General features: G+C 44.6%; 1 protein-coding gene across 1 annotated transcript in view; it reads right to left on the minus strand.

The window, feature by feature from the left end:
- The window catches only part of LOC112258595 (mannose receptor, C type 2), a 51,614-nt gene that overhangs the window by 17,177 nt on the left and 18,690 nt on the right, over positions 1–15,747 (minus strand). Inside the window, exons 6-16 of the mRNA XM_024433067.2 lie at positions 15,447–15,590; positions 14,760–14,951; positions 13,861–14,015; positions 13,590–13,694; positions 9,737–9,852; positions 9,456–9,604; positions 8,911–9,131; positions 7,741–7,886; positions 7,145–7,241; positions 3,740–3,869; positions 62–94 (exon numbers count right to left, since the gene is read on the minus strand). Of these exons, the coding sequence (XP_024288835.1) occupies positions 62–94; positions 3,740–3,869; positions 7,145–7,241; positions 7,741–7,886; positions 8,911–9,131; positions 9,456–9,604; positions 9,737–9,852; positions 13,590–13,694; positions 13,861–14,015; positions 14,760–14,951; positions 15,447–15,590 (1,488 nt within the window). The remainder of the gene's footprint in view (positions 1–61; positions 95–3,739; positions 3,870–7,144; positions 7,242–7,740; positions 7,887–8,910; positions 9,132–9,455; positions 9,605–9,736; positions 9,853–13,589; positions 13,695–13,860; positions 14,016–14,759; positions 14,952–15,446; positions 15,591–15,747) is intronic.

The raw sequence follows: 15,747 nt of genomic DNA on the forward strand, positions 1-15,747 counted from the left end.
TTATGATGGAAGACTATAAAAACAACAGACACAATGAAAGGAGGGTGGTTTATAAACTGACCTTCAGTGGGGTTTGGATCCTTATCAATTTTTCCTGAAAACACAAAACAAAAAGTGGTCTGAATTCATCATTCAGAACAAATGCATAACGCTACCGCTGAGTGATTAGTGCTTTTTGAGTCTCTGTCTTCATTGTTGTGTTGTGTACACTCCTCTCTCATGAGGTCTATACAGTCTGTGTATATCTAACCTAACGTAGCAGGCGTAAAAGTGTACCAGAGATATTAATATTATGACGTGATGCTCATGTCTCCGCCCTAATAATGGAAGTCGTTGTCCCAAAGACGGGAAGGCAGGCGACAATTGAAACACATTGGGCTTATTTTGGACCAATTTGGGGGAGAGTGAAACCTCTCGCTTTGCCTCTTCCTCTCTGACCCCGTCTCTGTCCGAGCCGGAAAAAACTGGCGCAATGGATCATGGTCATTGTAGTTAATTACCACGTGTTTTACGCTGAACTAGGTTGAATATGTCACCTACGTCCCCTATGGGCACAAACCCACCGTCGCTGGACCAGACAGGACTGTCAAAAAGTGCTCTTCACTGACAAGACAAAACCAGGGGTGATGGTCGGATTCGCGTTTCTTGTTCAAGGAATGAGCGTTACACCGAGTCCTGTACTCTTGGGGCGGCAGGTAGCCTAGTGGTTAGAGCGTTGGACTAGTAATGAGAAGGTTGCAAGGTCAAATCCCCGAGCTGACAAGGTACAAATCTGTCGTTCTGCCCCTAAACAAGGCAGCCCACTGTTCCTAGGCTGTCAATAAGAATTTGTCCCTAACTGACTTGCCTAGTTGAACAAAGAAAATAAATATGTGACTTGTAATGGAAATGTTATATGTCTTATTTTCTAACTACCAATTCTATGTTTTATGTTTGTGGTTCTCTATAAACCAATTTCTGTGTTCATGCAAGTGACTGACTGAACGAATCCTCACTATCAGTAGCTGCAATTTGGCTGGACGCCCAGACCTTGTTTTGAGAACGAAAGATATCTCAGTTTCAAGGTCTCAGTATTAGTCGGTCACATGAATGAAACAAAATGGTAATGAGTCATTAATTATGCAAAATTATGCAAATATAACTCTGTACAGCTGTATATAAGACAACTGCAGGGACTGCCCCAGCAGATCTTCTGACAGATGTTCACTATGGTGCATTAAGTTTGTTGGAACCTCTACAGCACGCTGGCAATAAACAATGATTCATTTAAGATTGACTTAGAGTCCCTGTGTAAGAATTTCAACAACAACTTGATTCAGGAAACTAGGCGTTTGTTGAGCGTCAATACAGGCCTTTAGCTATATTTCAAATACAATTGAGGAAAACAAAGGTTGGAAAGCAAATGGCTCCTGCTGTAAGGAACAGATTCTATGCTGTAGGCTACCAACTGTAGGCTACCAACTACCAACGTCCCTTTATCAGGACCCTGTCTTTCAAAGATAATTCGTAAAAATCCAAATAACTTCACAGATCTTCATTGTAAAGGGTTTAAACACTGTTTCCCATGCTTGTTCAATGAACCATAAACAATTAATGAACACGCACCTGTGAAACGGTCGTAAAGACACTAACAGCTTACAGACGGTAGGCAATTAAGGTCACAGTTATGAAAACTTAGGACACTAAAGAGGCCTTTCTACGGACTCTGAAAAACACCAAAAGAAAGATGCCCAGGGTCCCTGCTCATCTGCGTGAACGTGCCTTAGGCATGCCGCAAGGAGGCATGAGGACTGCAGATGTGGCCAGGGCAATAAATTGCAATGTCCATATTGTGAGACACCTAAGACAGTGCTGCAGGGAGACAGGACGGACAGCTGATCGTCCTCGCAGTGGCAGACCACGTGTAACAACAGCTGCACAGGATCGGTACATCCAAACATCACACCTGCGGGACAGGTACAGGATGGCAACAACAACTGCCCGAGTTACACCAGAAATGTACAATCCCTCCATCAGTGCTTATACTATCCACAATAGACTGAGAGAGGCTGGACTGAGGGCTTGTAGGCCTGTTGTAAGGCAGGTACTCACCAGACATCACCGGCAACAACGTCGCCTATGGGCACAAACCCACCATCGCTGGACCAGACTGGCAAAAAGTGCTCTTCAATGTCGAGTTGCGGTTTTGTCTCACCAGGGGTGATGGTCGGAATCGCGTTTATCGTCAAAGGAATGAGCGTTACACCGAGGTCTGTACTCTGGAGCGGGATCGATTTGGAGGTGGAGAGTCAGTCATGGTCTGGGCCGGTGTGTCACAGCATCATCGGACTGAGCTTGTTGTCATTGCAGGCAATCTCAATGCTGTATGTTACAGGGAAGACATCCTCCTCCCTCATGTGGTACCCTTCCTGCAGGCTCATCCTGACATGACCCTCCAGCATGATAATGCTACCAGCCAAACTGCTGATTCTGTGCGTGATTTCCTGCAAGACAGGAATGTCAGTGTTCTGCCATGGCCAGTGAAGAACCCAGATCTCAATCCCATTGAGCACGTCTGGGACCTGTTGTATAAGAGGGTGAGGGCTAGGGCCATTCCCCCTAGAAATGTCTGGGAACTTGCAGTAGCCTTGGTGGAAGAGTGGGGTAACATCTCACAGCAAGAACTGGCAAATATGGTGTAGTCCATGAGGAGGAGATGTACTGTAGTACTTAATGCAGCTGGTGGCCACGCCAGATACTGACTGTTACTTTGACCCCCCTTTGTTCAAGGACACATTATTCCATTTCTGTTAGTCACATGTCTGTGGAACTTGTTCAGTTTATGTCTCAGTTGTTGGATCTTGTTATGTTCATACAAATATTTACACATGTTAAGTTTGTTGAAAATAAACACAGTTGACAGTGAGAGGACGTTTCTTTTTTGCTGAGTTAATTCGTTCAACTTCCAAATATTGTTTTACAAAGTAAAACAAGCAAGAGATAGGCTTTTGGCACGAGCGCATTGACCATCACCAGCAAGTGAGCTGTATGTCATTGGGTGAGTCAGTGAAACTGGAAAGTATTTTTAGGACTATAATTTCCTCCTCATATTGTGGCCTACAACATGCGTCTCCACACACCTAGGCCTAGGTCATTTTTATGGATCTCAGATTCTCATTTGTGCTGTATTAAAAATATTCTGCCAAAGTCTCCAGTCATGTAAAATGACTTAGAATTGCATGAAATGCGTATATAAAAGGCCACATTCTTCCCGGACACCAGGCTACAAAAAATGTCCCCAATGTGTGCAACTTCTGTAAGTGCCTCTACTTTACTGCTCTACGTCACTACGCAAATGTCGCAAAATCGAGCCAGGCGGTCACATATTTGCTTAATGAAAACTACAACTCCCTTCAACATCCCACATAGTTATTGACTGGATTTCTCTCCTGAATGATTTGATTTCTCTCTAGAGAAACAGCACATTAGGCTCACCCCCCCGCACCAAAAATAAACACTAAATGGAATTCAAGTAACTGAACCGACGTCGGAAAATGTGTTGTTTAATAACCTGAGAGAAACATGTTGGTTAATCGCTCAGCACTACATAACACATACTAGAATATTCAAAATGAAAGCTTTCAGGCAATAACAAGGGCCCCTTGTGTCAGCGTGTCTCTATTGTGTCTGTATACAGCAGTAGCACTTTGCTTTGTGACTGTATCAGTGTCTATGTGTGGTTCCGTTGTCTTGCTGTTACCTTTGGGGATCTTGCAGATCCAGTCCAGTTCAGCGTCACAGCGCATGGCCAGCCAGGTCATGCTGCCCAGGTCTGCTGCTGCACACTGATGGACATTGTAGTAGTAACGCCCAAAGTTCTGGTACGTATACTGACATGCAGAGGAAGATGGGTTAGAGGACTTTACAAAACATAGTTCAACAAGTAGGTAGCTACAGTGCTGTGAAAAGTATTTGCCCCTTCCTGATTTCTTGTTTTTTTGCACATTTGTCACAAGTAAATGTTTCAGATCATCAAACTAATTTTAATATTACACAAAGATAACCCCAAGTAAACACAAAATGCAGTTTTTAAGTGATGATTTTAAAAAGCAATCCGAACCTTCATGGCCCTATGTGACAAAGTAATTGCCCCCTAAACCTAATAACTGGTTGTGCCACCCGTTAAATCATGAATTCACTGTGGTTAATCACATTCTTTGGAAAGCTGAGTGCAATTTCACTAGCCACACCCAGGCCTGATTACTGCCAGACCTGTTGAATCACGAAATCACTTAAATAGAACCTGTCTGACAAAGTGAAGCAGGCCAGAAGATCTCAAAAAGCAAGACATCATGCTGCGATCCAAAGACATACAGGAACAGATGAGAAACAAAGTAATTGACATCTATCAGTCTGGAAAGGGTTACAAAGCCATTTCTAAAGCTTTGGGACTCCAGTGAACTACGGTGAGAGCCATTATCCACAAATGGAGAAGATTTGGAACAGTGGTGAACCTTCCCAGGAGTGCCCGGCCTACCAAAATTACCCCTAGAGCGCAGCGACGACTCATCTAAGAGGTCACAAAAGAACCCGCAACAACATCTAAAGAACTGCAGACCTCACTTAAAGTCAGTGTTCATGACTCAACCATAAGAATGAGACTGGGCAAAAATGGCATCCATGGCAGAGTTCCAAGGCGAAAACCACTGCTGACCAAAAAGAACATACAGTGGGGCAAAAAAAGTATTTAGTCAGCCACCAATTGTGCAAGTTCTCCCACTTAAAAAGATGAGAGAGGCCTGTAATTTTCATCATAGGTACACTTCAACTATGACAGACAAAATGAGAAAAAAAATCCAGAAAATCACATTGTAGGATTTTTAAAAATGTATTTGCAAATTATGGTGGAAAAGAGGCTCCTCTGTCCTCCACTCATTACCTGTATTAATGGCACCTGTTTGAACTTGTTATCAGTATAAAAGACACCTGTCCACAACCTCAAACAGTCACACTCCAAACTCCACTGTGGGCAAGACCAAAGAGCTTCAAAGGACACCAGAAACGAAATTGTAGACCTGCACCAGGCTGGGAAGACTGAATCTGCAATAGGTAAGCAGCTTGGTTTGAAGAAATCAACTGTGGGAGCAAATAATAGGAAATGGAAGACATACAAGACCACTGATAATCTCCCTCGATCTGGGGCTCCCCACTCCGTGGGGTCAAAATGATCACAGGAATGGTGAGCAAAAATCCCAGAACCACACGGGGGGGACTTAGTGAATGACCTGCAGAGAGCTGGGACCAAAGTAACAAAGCCTACCATCAGTAACACACTACGCCGCCAGGGACTCAAATCCTCGTCGTGTTTGGAGGACAAAAAATGCTGAGTTGCATCCAAAGAACACCATACCTACTGTGAAGCATGGGGGTGGAAACATCATGCTTTGGGGCTGTTTTTCTGCAAAGGGACCAGGACGACTGATCCGTGTAATGGAAAGAATGAATGGGGCCATGTATCGTGAGATTTTGAGTGAAAACCTCCTTCCATCAGCAAGGGCATTGAAGATGAAACGTGGCTGGGTCTTTCAGCATGACAATGATCCCAAACACACCGCCCGGGCAACGAAGGAGTGGCTTCGTAAGAAGCATTTCAAGGTCCTGGAGTGGCCTAGCCAGTCTCCAGATCTCAACCCCATAGAAAATCTTTGGAGGGAGTTGAAAGTCTGTGTTGCCCAGCAACAGCCCCAAAACATCACTGCTCTAGAGGAGATCTGCATGGAGGAATGGGCCAAAATACCAGCAACAGTGTGTGAAAACCTTGTGAAGACTTACAGAAAACGTTTGACCTCTGTCATTGCCAATATAGGGTATATAACAAAGTATTGAGATAAACTTTTGTTATTGACCAAATACTTATTTTCCACCATAATTTGCAAATAAATTCATTAAAATTCCTACAATGTGATTTTCTGGATTTCTTTTCTCATTTTGTCTGTCATAGTTGAAGTGTACCTATGACGAAAATCACAGGCCTCTCTCATCTTTTTAAGTGGGAGAACTTGCACAATTGGTGGCTGACTAAATACTTTTTGCCCCACTGTAAAGGCTCGTCTCACTTTTGGAAAAAAACATCTTGCTGATCCCCTAGACTTTTGGGAAAATATTCTGTGGACTAACGTGACAAGAGTTGAACTTTTTGGAAGGTGTGCGTCTCGTTACATCTGGCGTAAAAGTAACACAGCATTTCAGAAAAAGAACATCATACCAACAGTCAAATATGGTGGTGGTAGTGTGATGTTCTGGGGCTGCTTTGCTGCTTCAGGACCTGGACGACTTGTTGTGATTGATGGAACCATGAATTCTGCTCTCTACCAAAAAATCCTGAAGGAGAATGTCCAGCCATCAGTTCGTGACCTCAAGCTGAAGCGCACTTGGGTTCTGCAGCAGGGCAATGATCCAAAACACACCAGCAAGTCCACCTCTGAATGGCGTAAAAATAAAAATAAAGTTTTGGAGTGACTTAGTCAAAGTCCGGACTTGAATCCGATTGAGATGCTGTGGCGTAACCTTAAAAAGGTGGTTCATGCTTGAAAACCCTCCAATGTGGCTGAATTGAAACAATTCTGCAAGGAGGAGTGGGCCAAAATTCCTCCACGGCGATGTGAAAGACTCATTGCCAGTTATCGCAAACGCTTGATTGCAGGTGTTGCTGCTGAGGGTGGCACAACCAGGTATTAGGTTTAGGGGGCAATTACTTTTTCACATAGGGCCATGAAGGTTCATATAGCTTTTTTCCCTTAATAAATAAAATCATCACTTAAAAACTGCATTTTGTGTTTACCTGGGTTATCTTTGTGTAATATTAACATTAGTTTTGATGATCTGAAACATTTAAGTGTGACAAATGTGCAAAAAATAAGAAATCAGGGAGGTTGCAAATACTTTTTCACAGCACTGTATATCTCTAAGCTTTGAGGTACACATATATGGTGCAAGAGGCTGTATGTTGTTGTAGCGGGGCTGTAGCTATCAGTAAATCAAGGTTGCTGTGTTAAGCTGGGTCAATAATAGATAGTGCTGTGGTTTGGCTGCTCTAATTAGGTCCATTGACATGCTGTGATGTAATGCTGTGGCTGGAAGACTGGATGGTGATGCTGTGACTCACAGCCAGTCCATCGCTCCACTTCCAGATACCGTTGTCTATGGGGTTCCTGCGGTTCAGCCCGATCCAGAACCAGTGCTGCTCATGGTCCTCTGACTCCCTGTGGACCATCATCATCAGCAGCAGCGTCGTCAGCATCATCAGCAGCAGCAGCATCAGCGTCATTATCATCATCAGCATCATCATCATTACTAGCATCATCACCATCATCAGCATCATAGTCATCACCATAAAAAATATATATAATCTGTCACTGTGCCCTTGAGCCAGGCACTTAACCCTAATTGCTCCAGAGATGATGTTCATTGGCAACCCTGGCCGTGACCCCACTCCCTGCGGGTATCTCCGGGGGAGTTGGGATATGCAAAAAATGTATTTCCTTTACACACTGTGTGTAACAGGATGAATATAAGCACCCCCAAAAATAATTATATACATTTATTATTATCATCCTCATCATTACCACCACATTCCCTCTTAAATTACAAACCCATCCCCTTTTCAAATAAGAACCACATTCTCCCTCCATCCAGTCTGGGCCCTGTAACAGAGACCCATTCATACAACCCATGCATGATCAAGGTGGAGTGTCCACCCACCCAAAGGCTTCGTGTAATATCTGCAGTATGAAGTGCTCCTCCTCTGGGCCACTGACACTCAGCAGGTTGGCTCCATGGTGTCTCTGACAGGCTAGGTGGGCCTGCAGCCAGCTCAGCTTCTGGTCCATCTGGGCTCTGTCAAACACCTGGGACACACACACACAGGCAGACAGGCAGGCGCATACACACACACACGCAGGCAAACAGGCATGCACATACACACACACATGTAGGCACACAGGTAGGCACACACACGCACACACACGTGTTAGAGGCAAATAAATGGTATGTATATTGACTAAACTAATACATATGCTTAAAATATATGTCTAGTAATAAACTCAGTAAAAAAAGAAACATCCTCTCACTGTCAACTGCGTTTATTTTCAACAAACTTAACATGTGTAAATATTTGTATGAACATAACAAGATTCAACAACTGAGACATAAACTGAACAAGTTCCACAGACATGTGACTAACAGAAATGGAATAATGTGTCCCTGAACAAAGGGGGGCACAGCGTTGAGATTGCCAGCAATGACAACAAGCTCAGTCCGATGATGCTGTGACACACCGCCCCAGACCATGAGAGACTCTCCACCTCCAAATCGATCCCGCTCCAGAGTACGAGGCTCATTGTAACACTTATTAATTCGGTTGTACCGATCCTGTGCAGGTGTTATTACACATGGTCTGCCACTGCGAGGACGATCAGCTGTCTGTCCTGTCTTCCTGTAGCGCCATCTTAGGCGTCTCATAGTACAGACATTGCAATTTATTGCCCTGGCTACATCTGCAGTCCTCATGCCTCCTTGCAGCATGCCAAAGGCACGGTCACGCAGATGAGCAGGGACCCTGGGCATCTTTCTTTTGGTGTTTTTCAGAGTCCGTAGAAAGGCCTCTTTAGTGTCCTAAGTTTTCATAACTGTGACCTTAATTGCCTACTGTCTGTAAGCTGTTAGTGTCTTTACGACCGTTCCACAGGTGCATGTTCATTCATTGTTTATGGTTCATTGAACAAGCATGGGAAACAGTGTTTAAACCCTTTACAATGAAGATCTGTGAAGTTATTTGGATTTTTATGAATTATCTTTGAAAGACAGGATCCTGAAAAAGGGACGTTTCTTTTTTTGCTGAGTTTATTAAGCAGCGGTAAAGGCGTAGGATACCTTGTAGCAGTGGTGCAGCTTGCCGTTTGTCTTCCACCCGTTGGGGCAGGATCCAGTGAGGCTGGGAGTGGGGTGCGGGGCTGGGGGCTCAGGGCTGAGGGACGTGTCCTGGTTCAGTCTACAGATGAACTTAGCCTGGGCCGACGCACAGTCCTTCACCTCCCATAGGCCTGTGGCGTAGCCCGTCTCCATGGTTACACAGCCCCCTTTGATGTTTCCTCCTGACAGAGGAGAGCGGGGAGAGAGTGGTCCATGTTACGTAGTTGCATGAGTCTGGGTCTGGGAGTAACTGACTGACACACCAGTGGGGATGGTAGAGATCATGGCAAAAGATGGTCTTGAAAATGGTAAACCAATCACCTGATTAAGTCATTGGCAATTTAGCCACAATGAATACCCAAGAGATAAGAGTTTATACCATATCTAGTTTTGACAGGGCTCTGGGCATATGGCACAGACAGGTGTCCTGAAGACTAGTACAAGACCAACATGTCCGTCATGATAGCTCTGTGGACAGATAGAGAGACAGAGGTCCATGTCCCCACCTGGCTGGTCTCTGTTCCAGTTGGTATAGGTCACTTCATCCCCGCTGAGCCAGTGGAATTTCCCAGGGCTGTTCTGGTCAAGCAGTGCTATCCAGAATGAATCCCCAGAACGGCCAAACACCAGACTGTTGACAAATGCCTGCTCAAACCTACAACATCGCACATGGACAAGGCTCAGGGGTCAGAGGTTACACTAGGTGTGTGTGTGTGTTTGTGTTTGTGTCTGTGTGTGCTTGCGTACGTACATGAGGGTATGTACAGGTATGCATGTGTGTGTGTACCTATTGGCGATGGTGATGAGGGTAGCTCCGCTGCCAGCGCAGGCCTTCCTGCCCTCCTCGAAGGTCACCTGCTCCTCTCCCACCCAGTAGCAGGCCGGACTGTGCCATCTCCAGCCCTGACGGGGGAGAGAGAGGAGAAAGGTTGAGCACAGAAATAATAACTGTCCAAAGAGATCTATCTACATCCAGAGACTTGCATGAAAACACAACCAGATAGGATGGGAACATATAAGCATAAAGTACTATAAACAACACATGTGTAATAAGGAAAGGGCAATTATTTTTCCCTACATATAAAACCGGGGGCAGGACAGAACAAGTCCAGGCTCAGAGCTATACTCTCTCTCAAACCGCTCTCTCACTCCACCCCTCTCTCTCGCCTCTCAGTGCTTATCTGCAGACGTGTACAGTCCGAGAGCACAGTCAACACACAAAATGTCACAAGGGTTTGAGTGTGTAGTCGTGTACGTGTGTGTGTTGAAGTGAGTGCGTATGTGAGAGAGGAAGAGAGAGGGAAAGTCACTTTGCGTGATTTCGTCCAACGTCAGGCTTTTGCACAACTGCACTTGGCAGGGAGGGAGAAACCTCAAAGGCTTCCAGCTGACGAGCCACGTTCCCCTTCATGAGCCTCATACTGGAGAGGCAGATGCGTATGCTATCTATTTCTCTCTCTCCTGTCACATGACCCACAATGCAACACTCTTTGGGGGATCTCTAGTGTTACAGTTCCCTGAGCCAATGAGCCAATGAGCCATGGATCATATAGACCCTATTGTTCTGACAGAACCACAGAACCGCTGAACCATTAAGTCGGTAACTTGGTTGTCTCACACTTTCTCTTCAGATGTTGAGTTACAGTGGGGCAAAAAAAGTATTTAGTCAGCCACCAATTTTGCAAGTTCTCCCACTTAAAAAGATGAGAGAGGCCTGTAATTTTCATCATAGGTACACTTCAACTATGACAGACAAAATGAGAAAAAAAATCCAGAAAATCTCATTGTAGGATTTTTAATGAATTTATTTGCAAATTAAGGTGGAAAATAAGTATTTGGTCAATAACAAAAGTTTATCTCAATACTTTGTTATATACCCTTTGTTGGCAATGACAGAGGTCAAACGTTTTCTGTAAGTCTTCACAAGGTTTTCACACACTGTTGCTGGTATTTTGGCCCATTCCTCCATGCAGATCTCCTCTAGAGCAGTGATGTTTTGGGGCTGTTGCTGGGCAACACAGACTTTCAACTCCCTCCAAAGATTTTCTATGGGGTTGAGATCTGGAGACTGGCTAGGACACTCCAGGACCTTGAAATGCTTCTTACGAAGCCACTCCTTCGTTGCCCGGGCGGTGTGTTTGGGATCATGGTCATGCTGAAAGACCCAGCTACGTTTCATCTTCAATGCCCTTGCTGATGGAAGGAGGTTTTCACTCAAAATCTCACGATACATGGCCCCATTCATTCTTTCCATTACACGGATCAGTCGTCCTGGTCCCTTTGCAGGAAAACAGCCCCAAAGCATGATGTTTCCACCCCCCTGCTTCACAGTAGGTATGGTGTTCTTTGGATGCAACTCAGCATTCTTTGTCCTCCAAACACAACGAGTTGAGTTTTTACCAAAAAGTTCTATTTTGGTTTCATCTGACCATATGACATTCTCCCAATCTTCTTCTGGATCATCCAAATGCTCTCTAGCAAACTTCAGATGGGCCTGGACATGTACTGGCTTAAGCAGGGGGACACGTCTGGCACTGCAGGATTTGAGTCCCTGGCGGCGTAGTGTGTTACTGATGGTAGGCTTTGTTACTTTGGTCCCAGCTCTCTGCAGGTCATTCACTAGGTCCTCCCGTGTGGTTCTGGGATTTTTGCTCACCGTTCTTGTGATCATTTTGACCCCAAAGGGTGAGATCTTGCGTGGAGCCCCAGATCGAGGGAGATTATCAGTGGTCTTGTATGTCTTCCATTTCCTAATAATTGCTCCCACAGTTGATTTCTTCAAACCAAGCTGCTTACCTATTGCAGATTCAGTCTTCCCAGGCTGGTTTTGTTTCTGGTGTCCTTTGACAGCTCTTTCGTCTTGGCCATAGTGGAGTTTGGAGTGTGACTGTTTGAGGTTGTGGACAGGTGTCTTTTATACTGATGACAAGTTCAAACAGGTGCCATTAATACAGGTAATGAGTGGAGGACAGAGGAGCCTCTTAAAGAAGAAGTTACAGGTCTGTGAGAGCCAGAAATATTGCTTGTTTGTAGGTGACCAAATACTTATTTTCCACCATAATTAGCTAATTAATTTTTAAAAATACTACAATGTGATTTTCTGGATTTTCTTCCTCATTTTCTCAGTCATAGTTGAAGTGTACCTATGATGAAAATTACAGGCCTCTCATCTTTTTAAGTGGGAGAACTTGCACAATTGGTGGCTGACTAAATACTTTTTTGCCCCACTGTAACTCAAAAAGCGAGCATTAACTCATTCAACTCACACAACACAGTCAAGTTGGCCAAGCAGGAGCCAAGCTAACAGCAGTAACTCATTTGCCATGAGGCATTACCTGGGCTATCCATCATGTCGAGTGAGGGAGTGAGGGAGCACATAAACACTAAATTACAGAAGCATCAGGATCAAACAGTAATACCTTTGCATGAGTAAACATTTTTACCCTTTAAACAGGAGGAGAGGGTTGAAAGACAGCAGGGGAGGAGCGCACAACCTCCATGGGGGGAACTAGTCAAAGATAAGAAGAGAATTACAGTCTCTGAAATTGCAGAAAGAGAGAAAGAGAGAGAGAGAGAGAAAGAAGGAAAGAAAGAAAGAAAGAAAGAAAGAAAGAAAGAAGGAAAGAAAGAAAGAAAGAAGGAAAGAAAGAAGGAAAGAAGGAAAGAAAGAAGGAAAGAAAGAAAGAAAGAAAGAAGGAAAGAAAGAAGGAAAGAAGGAAAGAAAGAAGGAAAGAAGGAAAGAAAGAAGGAAAGAAAGAAGGAAAGAAGGAAAGAAAGAAGGAAAGAAGGAAAGAAAGAAGGAAAGAAAGGACAGAAGGAAAGAAAGAAGGACAGAAAGAAGGAAAGAAGGAAAGAAAGAAGGAAAGAAAGAAGGAAAGAAGGAAAGAAAGAAGGAAAGAAAGGACAGAAGGAAAGAAAGAAAAGAAAGAAAGAAAGAAAAGAAAGAAAGAAGGAAAGAAATAAAGAAAGAAGGAAAGAAATAAAGAAAGAAAGAAGGAAAGAAAGAACGAAAAAGAGAGAGATGGGTTAACCAGATGTGAGACCTGTGGATATGGTTCATTTGTGTGTGGGTATTTTTGTGAATGTGAACACATTTGTGGGGCTGTCTGGGGGTAGGGTGTCTGGCTGACCTCCCTGGCCCTGAGGGGGTGATTCAGAGCAAATACAGACTGGGGCGGAGGGGTGGTCAGAGGGCAGAGGGGCGGAAGGTGGAGGGTCGAGGGGTGTACAGGGAGGGGGGCAGAGTGTGAGGGGTTGCACTTAAATATTCACAATATGCATTCAGAGTGCCAGTGCTGACTGTCTGCATCTGGAGTTAGAACAGGGTGACGCTGCTAGAACTGTGAATATAACCTTTCTAGACAGACAGAGAGAGGGACAGAGACGGAGAAACACAGATTGAGAGGAAGGAGTGAGAAAGAGAGAGAGAGAGAGAGAGAGAGAGAGAGAGAGAGGAGAAAGTAGTGACCGAGAGAGAGAGAGAGAGAGAGAGAGAGAGAGAGATATTGGGAGAAGGGGTGAGAGAAAAAAAGTAGAGAGGGGGGGGAGCAAGATAGAAAGAAAGAGAGGAGAGACAAAGAGAGAGGGAAAAGAGAACGTAGAAAGAGCGAAATAAAGAAAGCGACTATAGTAAATCTTACTGGTTTGCACCGGTGGTCCTGTGCCTGTCCGTCAGTCTTCTGGGCTGCTTTCTTACAGATGGACGGCAGGGTCTGGTTACAGGGACTGTCATTCCAGCGGCCTTCCTGTACACACACACGCACAGACGCACACACAGAGAAAGAGAGAGGACACAGCTGCAGAGTATAAACAATAGTGTTCCGTAACGGAGGCTTGCTGGCAGTGAGAACACACAGCTGTGAGATGGCGAAGGGTCCAGACTATAGGGATCAAAGGCCAAGGGTCACTCACGGGTCCCCAGATGGTGACACAGTCCTCGGGGGTGTTTTGGAAGTTGTTGGGCTCAAAGGGGTGCCAGTAAGTGAAGATGACGGGCGTGTGGTCTGTCCACTGGAAGTCCATCTGCATAGCCGTGTCATGGAGACCAATCCACAGCTCCTCCACATCTGACACACAGAGATAGGACGATAACTATCACAGAGCAGGGAGGAGGAGACACTACAGCAAGCACATTAGGACAGAAACAAGATGGGAGAAGCAGTGAGTGGAGTGGAGTATTAGACACGCTTCAACTAAACTGTTCCTAAAGGGTTCTTCGGTTGTCCCCATAGGAGAAGCCTTTTTTGTATCTAGGTACAACCCTTAAGGGTTCCATGTTGAGCCCTCCGTGGAAAGGGTTCTAGCTTGAACACAAAAGGATTCGACTTGGAACTAAAAGGGTTCTTTCCAGCTGGAACCAAAAAGGGTTCTTCAAAGGGTTTTCCAATGAGGATAGCCGAAGAACCCGTTTAGGTTGTAAGGGTGTAGGTAGGGTGTAACTACAGTATGCCAACCCCTGTCCTTATAGTGGGGTGGTGAAAAAAGTTGTAAATAACTTATTATATACAGTACCAGTCAAACGTTTGGACACATCTACTCATTCAAGGGCTTTTCCTTATTTCCACTTTGTAGAATAATAGGGAAGACATCAAAGCTATGAAATAACACATATGGAATCATGTACTAATCAAAAACTTTCCAATACTTTTGACTGGTACTGTATCTTTTTTATTTCATTTCATTTTTGTTGAAACTGCTCGACACCGAAGTTGAAGCCTGTTTCTATGACATGTACAGTACTGTAGTGTCTGTGTAGCTGCCTGTCTTCAGGTTGAGGTACCTTACCGTGACATACTGTATTATCTGTGTACCTCGCTTGATGTTGTTGATGATGAACTCTAGTTCAGGCAGGGTGTGGAGGCTGACTAGGTTGGCCTCCATTTTCTGACAGGTTTTCTGAGCAGCGTCCCAGTTCACCTTCTCTGACGTCAGTCTGTAGCAGCCTGCCTGGAACGCCTGCCAGCCTACATCACACTCGTACTTCTCATCATCCGCCCACGAGTCTGCAGCCCACAGAGCAGAGACAGAGAGCAAACAGAAGGGAAATATATCCTATATTAACTATTTGTTAATACAGTAGAGAGCATATAACCCAATGGCTACACAAATCTAGGATGTATTTTTTTAAACTGTAACTACTCACATACAGTGTATGTAACTGTCCATGAAACAACAAACTACTGATGTAGGATCTTAATTTGAGCCTGTTTGCTACAGAGGGAAAATAATCCTGCAGCAACAGGAAATGTGAATTGTTATGTGGATTGTAACAAATGTACATTTTGCAGGGGATTTTTCGTAGAGGAAAATCAAATCTGAAATTTGAAAGTGGAAATTACAACCATTAGAAGCCTTTTTAAAACTCAAATACACTACAAATGTGCCTTTCCTGCTTTGCAGGGAAATTCTCAAATCAAGCTCCAACATCTGTAAAAGCTTTAGCAGGGAGGATTTGATAAGGAGGTCTAGAGTCTCGACCGGTGACTAGGCAGACGAACCGGTGGTGAAGGGGTCCAGGGTGGCATTGGGTCTCTTCTTACAGACGTAGGGAAGGGCTACAGAGCAGTCTCTGTTCTGCCAGCGGCCAGACGACTCTGTCCTGATCACCGCACAGTTCACCTCCTCCGCATGGCTCGGCTGATCTGGGATTTAAATATAATGAATATTGGGAGATAGAAAGAAGAGACAGCTTAGAAGTTCTCTGTGTAGTCTGTGGTGTTAGTGTTGTAAACAGATGGTAGAGGTTGGGTTGGGTTAAAAGGATAGTTGAGGTTGGGTTGGGTTAAAAGGATGGTTGAG

Source organism: Oncorhynchus tshawytscha, linkage group LG09 (genome assembly GCF_018296145.1).
Source record: "Oncorhynchus tshawytscha isolate Ot180627B linkage group LG09, Otsh_v2.0, whole genome shotgun sequence".
NCBI classification, from domain to species: domain Eukaryota; kingdom Metazoa; phylum Chordata; class Actinopteri; order Salmoniformes; family Salmonidae; genus Oncorhynchus; species Oncorhynchus tshawytscha.